This window comes from Lolium rigidum, chromosome 3 (genome assembly GCF_022539505.1).
Source record: "Lolium rigidum isolate FL_2022 chromosome 3, APGP_CSIRO_Lrig_0.1, whole genome shotgun sequence".
In the NCBI taxonomy this organism is placed as follows: Eukaryota; Viridiplantae; Streptophyta; class Magnoliopsida; order Poales; family Poaceae; genus Lolium; species Lolium rigidum.
Window position 1 is genome coordinate 350,691,538 of NC_061510.1, and position 9,890 is coordinate 350,701,427.

General features: G+C 50.5%; 1 protein-coding gene across 1 annotated transcript; it reads right to left on the reverse strand.

Moving 5' to 3' along the window:
- Positions 1 to 4,645: 4,645 nt before the first annotated feature.
- Positions 4,646 to 5,126, reverse strand: LOC124700287 (basic blue protein-like). Its single transcript, XM_047232440.1, has 2 exons — positions 4,937 to 5,126; positions 4,646 to 4,845 (listed from the first exon to the last, which is right to left on the reverse strand). The coding sequence occupies exons 1-2, from the start codon at positions 5,124 to 5,126 to the stop codon at positions 4,646 to 4,648; spliced, it is 390 nt and encodes a 129-aa protein (XP_047088396.1).
- Positions 5,127 to 9,890: the final 4,764 nt, after the last annotated feature.

Consider the following 9,890-nt stretch of genomic DNA (forward strand, 5'->3'; position numbering starts at 1 on the left):
GAGGATGGGGAGGTGGAGGTCTATCTTATAGGGGGCCGGAAGCGTCTAGAGCTATGGAGCAAGTAAAGCTTTGACCGATTCCTGGGCCCGTCTCTGCCACGACAACCCATCCAATGGGCCGGGTGATCCTTTTCTTTATTCCTCTTGTCCCCGCTTTTTCACCGGGGTACTGGATATATTTTCGAATGAAAAACAGGATATTGAATTTGAAGATGGTACTGATAATTTATGACGAGACAAAACTGGAAAAAATGATGGTTTTACTTGGAGAGTAGGCTGCAGAAATTACTTGGAGAGAGTTTGCCAGAACATCGTGGTCGAGTCAACGGGGAGGCATGCGTCACCCGTGATGTCTGTCTATCCAGCGTCCACTGAATACGGTTTGAAAATGGCCATAAGAATCTTCCCCGGAATATTTTCTACAAGATCGATATCACAGGTTCTTGGATCTGCATCTGCTGCTGGTATTTCTGGTTTCCGTGGTTTCACAGAACTCGAATGAGTTTAGTTATTAAAAACAATGTCATACATGTACTAGCATATTTAATCATACGCATCGAGCTAAGTACATATAGACATCTAGCGAATCTAAATATAGAACAAGTAGTAGTGCAAGGTAAAAGAGGATGAGTCGCTCCAGTAGTAGCATCGCCATATATATTGCTGATGTCGCCCAAGGTGTTGTTAGAGCCACCGGGGCTGCTGATGAAGTAGCAAGACTGTGAGGAAGAACTCGAACTGCAGCGAGCAGTCGCGTCGAGACGTTTCCTAAAAACTTTATCTCTCGTCTCTAGGATCTTGATAGCCGGGGTTTCAAATGTTTGCTTTCCTCGACGACCGTGCACGCACTCGCTAGGATGGGAGGACTAGAGAACGTGGTAGAAAAATGAACTGGACTCGAGAGTTAGAGCATCTCCAGTCGCGTCCCTCAAACGTCGTTGGTTGAACGTTTGGGAGACGCGGCGTGGTGCCGCGCTTGGGACGCGTCGCTCCCTAGTCGTGCCCTCCCCCATTTAGAGGCCCCAAAACGATAAAGATGCACCAAAATAAAAGTTTGTATTCAAATTTGATTATATTTTACAAGTTTGAATGAAAACGGCTAGGATTATCTAAACCCTAGCCTACTGGCCGCCCGGCGGTGCGTTCGATGGCCCCACCCCATCGTCGGCTCCTCTCTGGAGCACGACGAGAAGACGATGTCCCTCCTCGTCGCTGCCTCCCCTCCGCCGCTACTCTTACTGGAGGGAGAGTTCAACGTCATGGCGAATCCACGCATCGTTGTCCTCCTCGTGGGCACGGGCGTCGTCCAGCAACTTCTTGTGCGACTCGAAGGATTTGACAATCGCCCGCTGTTGCGCCGCCTGCTCCTCCGCGTCTGGCCCGTCGTCAGACCAGTCGATGTCATCATCGTCGTCGTCATCCTAGTCCTCCTCCTCTACTTCCGCCGCAGCCACCAACGTCGTCGCTTCCACCTCCTATGCCGCCGCTTTCGCTGCCGCCGCCTCCTCCCGCGGCTGCTGCTCCAGCTCCTCCCGCTGTTGCTGTTGCTGGAGCTCCCGCAACAGCTCATGCAGCTCCTCAATGCGCCGCCGCTCATGTAGTTCATGCGCACTCTGCCGCAGCTCCAGCTCGTCCGCACGTCGTCGCCGCTGCAGTTTCTCCGCACGTTGCCGCTCACCCATCTCCTCCCTTCGGCGGAGGCGCGTCGAACGCCTCTATGGCGGTCGCTTGCGCCGCCGCCTCCCACTCCTCGTTCTCCGCCAGCTGCGGGTCAACTTCTAACTCCACCGGTGGTGGTGATGGAGATGGAGGTGGAGGTGCAGACGGTGGTGGAGGAAACTGGTCGCCGCCGGTTCGGCTCATCATCTCGAAGGTGCAGGCGACGAGGCATGTTTTTGCGGTGGAGAAAGGGATGTCAGCGGCTCTGTGTGATGTCCATTGAGCGGAGACGGCCTTTTTATAGGCGGTGGCGACGCGAGAAGAGGCGGGAATAAAGCGCGGGAAGAAAACGCGGGAACAAGCGGGTCTCGGGGAGGCGCATCGTTGACGGGACGTCTCGCCCGCCACTCCGTCGCCATTAAGGCAATGCTGCAACGCTTCTTTCGTATGTCAATGACGCAGTGGGCCGCTACTCCCCGCCTCGCTTCTCGCCCTGTCTGGTGCCCCGAAGCGTCCACTGTGGAGTGGGGACAGCCTCGGGACGCCGAAGCGTATTGAGCCGCGCCAGGAGAAAGGGCCTTTGGAGCGCGTGACGGGGACCAATTAAATGTCCAGCGCGCCTAAAAAAAATTAGAGGACGCGATTGAAGATGCTCTTAGAAATGACTGGGGATCCTGCAGCACAGAACTGTAACCAGACGTTCAGACTTCAGAGTGTGCATCACATATTCAGGTAAGAATAAGAGCATCTCCAGCCGCGTTCCCAAAGCGTTCCCAAAGGGATTTGGGGCGCGCCGGACCAAAAAACCGTTTCAGTTGGGTTCTCCAAAGCCCATTTTTGTCCGGCGCGCCCCGATACGGTGTCCGGCGCCCCAAGCCCGTCCCCATCCCACAGGGGACGCATCGGGGACGCCGGACACACCGAAAAGCGAGGCGGGGAGTGGCGGGGCCGACTCGTCAGCGGCTCAATAAATTTTAACCTAACCGTCGCCTACCTCACGACGGAAGTTATTGGCGCGCAGCGACGGTGCAGTTCCCGCAGCAACGGTGCAGTTCCCGCAGAGCCGCAGCGACGCGTGCCGGCGTTACTGAGCGCCACCGCTCCTCCGCCTCCCTCCGGCCTATAAAAGGGCCGCCTCTCATCGTCCCTCTCACACACAAACCCTAGCGCCTCTCTCCCAAACCCTAGCCGCCACCATCTCAAAAAGCCTCGACGCTATGTCTGGTAGAGGCGGAGGCCGACCTCGCGGCCGTGGTCGTGGTCGTGGTCGTGGTCGTGGCCGCGGCAGAGGTGAACGCTCGCCGTCGCCTCCCACGCCGTCGGCTTCATCGTCGGAGATGGACGTGGAGCCGGACGTGCTGTTCGAGTTCGTCCTCGTCCTCAAGGGCGACCCGCGCGGCATCCAGAGGCTGCCGGACTCCTTCGCCGGCGACGACCGCCCGCGCACGATGCATCTGCGGGAGGCTGCGTGCGGCTACTACCGGTGGATCGTCGACGTGATCTATGACGCTCGCGGCAAGATGTACTTCAACATCGGCTGGGAGAAGTTCGCGCGGCACCACAGCCTCGAAGCCGGCTTCATCCTCCTATTCTCCTACTTCGGCGACAGGGACATGAGCGTCAAGGTCTTCGACGAGACGCGCTGCTGCCGGGACTACCACGGCGATAGCACCGACGAGGAGGACGACTGAGTGTTGTTTCTTCGCAGCGAACACGTGCACGGAAGTTTCTGGATGTTCGCCTCATCGGTAGAACCAACAAGGGCACCATCCTCCCGCTGGATTTTCTAGTTTAGGTGACTGGGTGTGCCCTCGAGTGTTCTTTCTTAGCAGCGAACACAGGAAACCTTCGATGCACGGCCTAGTTAGGTTTAATTTCTTTGCAAAATTTTATATTTGTGTCCATGACGGTTCAAACTATGTATTAGTTTGTGGAAAACCATGTTCTAAACCGTGTCTTCGTGTAAACCACGTTCCAAATTATGTATTAGTTTGTGGAAATTGAAATAAAAATATCAAAAAAAGTATTTTAAATGTTTGGAGGAGGCGTTTGGGGGACGCGGCTGGGGAGCGACGTCCCCCAAAGACGGTACGAACAAAACACGTCTCCCAAACGCTCAATCCGGCGCGGTTTAGGAGACGCTTTGGGGGACGCGGCTGGAGATGCTCTAAGCAAATAGTCGATCACCAAAAAGTGCAATCTGCTTTACACGAGGATCAAACGAGTCACTGAAAATGGTTACGACGGATCATCGTCAGATCAGGGAGAGACATGGGCTCCTTTGTGTTCAGAGTTCAGAACACACAACGTTCCGTCAAAGTCAACAAGGCATGCACTAGATAGTCGTCTTAACACTATTAGAAAACGAATACAATCACCTAATCAAGTAGAATAAAGAACCAAGCCCGACACTCACGGGATCTAAAGGGGAGCCTAGTTTTCTTGTTCATATCTAGGGCAAGTACAAGAGAGCAGGTCAGTCGTGATAAAGAGCGCGCAGCATGCGAAAAGGTGGATTAATTGGAGTTAGAAATGACTAGATCCTTACTAACTTCTGATTTGCCGGTTCAGCGTTTACATCGACAAGATCATCCACGAGTGCGGAGCTGTGACCAGCCAATCAGACTGCGCATCACAATTTTAGGCATGACTAACCAGGTAGTCGTTCAGCAAAAAGTGTGCTTTCTGATGAACACGAGGACTAAACGAGTCACTGAAAATGGTCACAACGAAATCATCACCAGAGACGGAGGCATTGGCCCTTTTTCTCTTCAGAACACACAAAACATTACGTCAAGAGTTCAACACAGTACACACCAGGCAGATAGTCGTCTAACACACGTAGAAATCAAACACAATCAGGTAGAATTCAGAGCCAGCTCTCAAACAATCAGGTAGAGTAGAATTAAAAGTCTAAGGAGAGCCTAATTAAGTGGAACGAGTAAAACATAGTGCAGAACTGCAGGTAGGGCAGGCGCGGTGGTCGTCACACGGCGTTCACCACCATCTTCATCCCGAAGTAGCAGTGGCCGTAGCGGGTGCAGATGAAGCGGTTGTCCCCCCTGGCGAGCGTGACGCTGTCGCTGCCGGAGGTGTAGGTCCTCGACCCCGCCGGCGTCGTGCAGCCGTTGTAGCCGTCCTCCCCCACCGCCACCACGTTGTGCATCCACGTCATGTACCTGAACACTGCCGGCCGGAAAACAGTCGTAAGGAATGAAAAAAGTGTCAGACTTCAACCAAATGCACAACAGAGTGCTCAAGATTATCAGGGGTTTACCGAGGACATCGCCGGCGTGGAACTGCTTCCCGTTGGGCCAGCTGGCGCTACTCAGGGACCAGCCATTGCCGTCCCCGACGTAGTAGGTGGCCGCGCTGACGCCGCAGCCGGCGATGCAGCAGCACGCCACGGCGAGCGCGGCGGCGGCGACGGCGCGTTGAGCTGCACTGCCTCTTCCCCGAGCCGCCATTTCTCTAGCCGCCGGAGCAAGCTCGCCACACTTCTTGCTAGCTAGTTTTGGGTGTTGAAACTCCGGAGGCGATCGAAGGGAGAGGGATTTCTGCACTTGTGTAGGGTAGTGTGGCTGCCTCGGCGCGTGGGAGACTGGGAGAGCACAGTGCGATCAATGTTGTAGACAGACGACGAGCACGAGCAGTGTGGCAGGAGGCTGCAGCGTATGGCTTCAATGCGGTGGCATAGGACGCGAGCCCGTGATCACATGGCCGGTCAGCTAGACGGACAAGTGTAGTATCACGGCGCAATTCTAGACAAAAAAAAACCGTCGTCGTATAACGTTCATGTATATACTAGGTACTCTTTTAATACCAGCACATATGGACAAATATGCATAAGGCTCGTGCTCTTGATGTTAATAGTGAGAATGTAGTGTAGTGAATATCTGCCATTAGGCTTGTAAAAGATTGGAGTAATAATTTTGAAGCTGCCATTAGGAAACATAAAAGAGATCCGATGTTTTTTTTTTTTGAAAGTAAACACTTGTATTTATACCGTAGTAAGGAAGAATACAAAGAGTACCAAGTACAAATACAAGGAAGACACTGGAAGGATACAGGCGGACAACTGTCCACACACTATTGCAAAGAAGCCCCTAATAGAAAAAACAAAAAGCAATCGAGTCCTGAAGAAGCTTCTTGCACACCGCCACCACAGCTCGTCGCCGAACTCCGACGCCGTCACCGTCGCCGGAGGGGAAGACCTGCAGCACCAAACCAGGGTCCCGAAGAGGCACCTCGCGATGAAGCTTTTTGAGCCGCCGCAGATGTAGCTCGCCGCGGGAGGCGAGGTCTTGAACTCCAAAAAAGACCATCGACGGCGGGGAAAATCCCCATGCCCCGCGGGGACCTTGTCGGAGCTCCTCGCCGGGAAAGGTCGAAGAAGCCGCTCCAGCTCCACCTCCAACTAGCCACAGTCGCAGCCGTCCGCAGCATCCTTCGACAAGGCATCGCCCTCCTCAACGACCATGGCCGAAGGCTTGGACGACACCACACCCCAGAACAGAGGCCGGCCCGGTCAGTAAGTACTGGACCGCCGAACCTCTCCTCCACAGCCTCCCTGCCGACGCCGGGGAAGACACCGTCAGGACGAGGGGAAGACCGGAAGGACCTTATTCTTCTCCAGCTTCGCCGTCCTCGCCACAGCTCCGCCGGCAAGAAACGAAAACTATCTACACGCCAAAGAAGAGCCGGGCTCCCCTCACCTTCCGCCGCCAACTGGCGACGAGAGGTCGAGGAGAACGCCGGCCTTCCCGGCGGAGACACCACGAACTCCCCGCTCGCCTCCCTTTTCGCCTCTACTGTAACTGGAGAAAAGGAGAAGAGACGGGAGACTTCTCTAAGAGATCCGATGTTGGAGTATGATACTCTTGACATCAAATCTGAAACCTGTGTTATTTCCTCATCTGAAAGAGGTAGATGGGAACGTATACTTAGGGAGTTAAATACCTTTTGGATACTTGAGAAAACTAAGGTCAAACAAAGATCTAGAGATAGAAATATTGTAGAAGGAGAAAGAAATATTTCCTACATCCATACAGTTGCTAATCAGAGAAGAAGAAAGAAGCTAATTCCTAGATGGATCTGATGGTTCGTCACAGAGAACAAACACATGCTTAAGGTAGCAACGGATTATTATAAGAAAATGTTTAAATTTGGAGATAGACCTAATATTAAATTCAAAGATGACTTCTTCTCTAAAAATGAGAAGGTGACAGCTGAGGAAAATATCATGCTAGGGAGTGTCTTTACAAAGAAGAGGTTAAGGAGGTTGTCTTTGGCTCTAATGCTGATGTGGCCCCTAGGCCTCTCTTTCATGTTCTATTAGTGATGGGTTCGTTGCATAGAAAACAAAAAATTTCCTACCGCAAAGACGAATAAATCCAAGATCTAATCTATGGAAAAGCCAAGATCTATTCTACAAGATCGGAGCAACGAGATGGAGATGAGACTAACCCTCGAAGATTCCAAAGGCTACGAGATTAATCTCGTTGTTGGTGTAGACGATCGTCCCGGTGCTGCAATTCGGCAGCACTTCCGTACTCGGTCGCGCGTACGGTGTTGATGAAGACCTTCCTCTCCCCGTTCCAGCGGGCAGCGGAGGTGTGGTAGATCTCCTCCAAGTTCCAGCAGCACGACGGCGTGGTGGTGGTGATGGAGGAAGAAAAGCTGTAGGGCTTTGATACGTCTCCGACGTATCGATAATTTCTTATGTTCCATGACACATTATTGATGATATCTACATGTTTTATGCATACTTTATGTCATTATTATGCGTTTTCCGGAACTAACCTATTGACGAGATGCTCGAAGGGCCGATTCGTTGTTTTCGTTGTTTTGGTTTCGGAAATCCTAGTAAGGAAATATTCTCGAATTGGACGAAATCAACGCCCGAGTCTTATAATTGGACGAAGCTTCCGAACACCCGAGAGCCACCGAGAGGGAGCCACGGGGGCCCCACACAACACCATGGCGCGGCCGGAGGGGGCCGCGCCCCTAGTGTGTGGGCCCACCGAGGCCCCTCCGAGGCTACCCTTCCGCCTATTTAAGGTCTCCGTCGCGAAAACCCTACCACGTTCGACGAAACCAGAGAAAACCTTCCGGAGCCGCCGCCATCGCGAAGCCAAGATCCGGGGGACGGAGTCTCCGTTCCGGCACGCCGCCGGGACGGGGAAGTGCCCCCGAAAGGCTTCTCCATCGACACCACCGCCATCTTCATCAACGCTGCTGTCTCCCATGAGGAGGGAGTAGTTCTCCATCGAGGCTCGGGGCTGTGCCGGTAGTTATGTGGTTCATCTCTCTCCTATGTACTTCAATACAATAATCTCATGAGCTGCCTTACATGATTGAGATTCATATGATGATGCTTGTAATCTAGATGTCATTATGCTAGTCAAGTGGATTTTACTTATGTGATCTCCGGAGACTCCTTGTCCCACGTGTGTAAAGGTGACAGTGTGTGCACCGTGTGGGTCTCTTAGGCTATATTTCACAGAATACTTATTCACCGAGTTATGATTTGAGTTGGATGTCTCTATGAAATTGTGGTGTGTTAGTACCTCCTGTGAATGCTCAAAGTGACAGCGTGGGGTGTTCATTAGTACTTGGGAATGCATCTTTAAGGTTTGCCTACATGATGAATTAGTGTTCGTTATCTTGCCGGAGAATAATTCGAGTAGCATAGTGAAGTGCTTATTTATATCTCTTTATGATTGCAATGTGTTTTGTATCACAATTTATCCGTGTGCTACTCTAGTGATGTTATTAAAGTAGTTTATTCCTCCTGCACGGTGTAATGGTGACGAGTGTGTGCATCGTGTAGTACTTGGCGTAGGCTATGATTGTGATCTCTTGTAGATTATGAAGTTAACTATTGCTATGATAGTATTGATGTGATCTATTCCTCCTTTCGTAGTGTGAAGGTGACAGTGTGCATGCTATGTTAGTACTTGGTTTGGTTATGTTGATCTGTTATGCACTCTAAGGTTACTTAAATATGAACATTGAATATTGTGGAGCTTGTTAACTCCGGCATTGAGGGTTCGTGTAATCCTACACAGTTAGTGGTGTTCATCATCCAACAAGAGGGTGTAGAGTCTAGCATCTATCTATTTATTCTGTTATGTGATCAATATTGAGAGTGTCCACTAGTGAAAGTATGATCCCTAGGCCTTGTTCTTAAATACTGCTATCGCTGCTTGTTTACTGTTTTACTTCATCTTTACTTCCTGCAATATTACTACCATCAATCGCACGCCGACAAGCACTTTTACGGCGCCGTTGCTACTTGCTCATACTTATTCATACCACCTGTATTTCACTATCTCTTCGCCGAACTAGTGCACCTATTAGGTGTGTTGGGGACACAAGAGACTTCTTGCTTTGTGATTGCAGGGTTGCTTGAGAGGGATATCTTTGACCTCTTCCTCCCTGAGTTCGATAAACCTTGGGTGATCCACTTAAGGGAAACTTGTTCGTTGTTCTACAAACCTCTCGCTCTTGGAGGCCCAACACTTGTCTACAAGAATAGAAGCACCCGTAGACATCAAGCTATTTTCAGGCGCCGTTGCCGGGGAGGTAAGGTAAAAGGTATTCACATCCTCCGACTACTAAGCTATTTCCTAGCACTGTTGCCGGTGTGTAAGTGCTCGAAGCTATCTCCTTTAGATTCTGCAATTGCATCTTTTTGTTTCTTGTTTACACTAGTTAGGCATAATGGACAACAATGAGCTTCTTATTCTATTTCCTGATTTAAGACATGGATGGTTTGATGCGAAAATTAAAAAACCTATGGAACATATTAGTATGAACGCTTTGAACACCATTATTGCTAATGATATAGAAAATTTTAAGCTTGGGGAAGCTGGCTTTGATGAGCATGATATTTTTAGTCCCCCAAGCATTGAGGAGAAAATTTACTTTGATGATACTTTGCCTCCTATTTATGATGATTATAATGATAGTGGTCTTTTGGTGCCGCCTACTATGGAGGATAAGTTTAATTATGATTACAATATGCCTCCTATATTTGATGATGAGAATAATAATGATAGCTACTTTGTTGAATTTGCTCCCACTACAACTAATAAAATTGATTATGCCTATGTGGAGAGTAATAATTTTATGCATGAGACTCATGATAAGAATGTTTTATGTGATAGTTATATTGTTGAGTTTGCTCATGTTGCTACTGAAAGTTATTATGAGAGAGGAAAATATGG

Bases quoted from the DNA above. Each gene is read 5' to 3' on its own strand.
- LOC124700287 (XM_047232440.1), bottom strand. From the start codon at position 5,126: ATGGCGGCTCGGGGAAGAGGCAGTGCAGCTCAACGCGCCGTCGCCGCC. The intron at 4,846-4,936 runs GTAAACCCCTGA...TCCGGCCGGCAG, and splicing joins CCACGCCGGCGATGTCCTCG to TGTTCAGGTACATGACGTGG.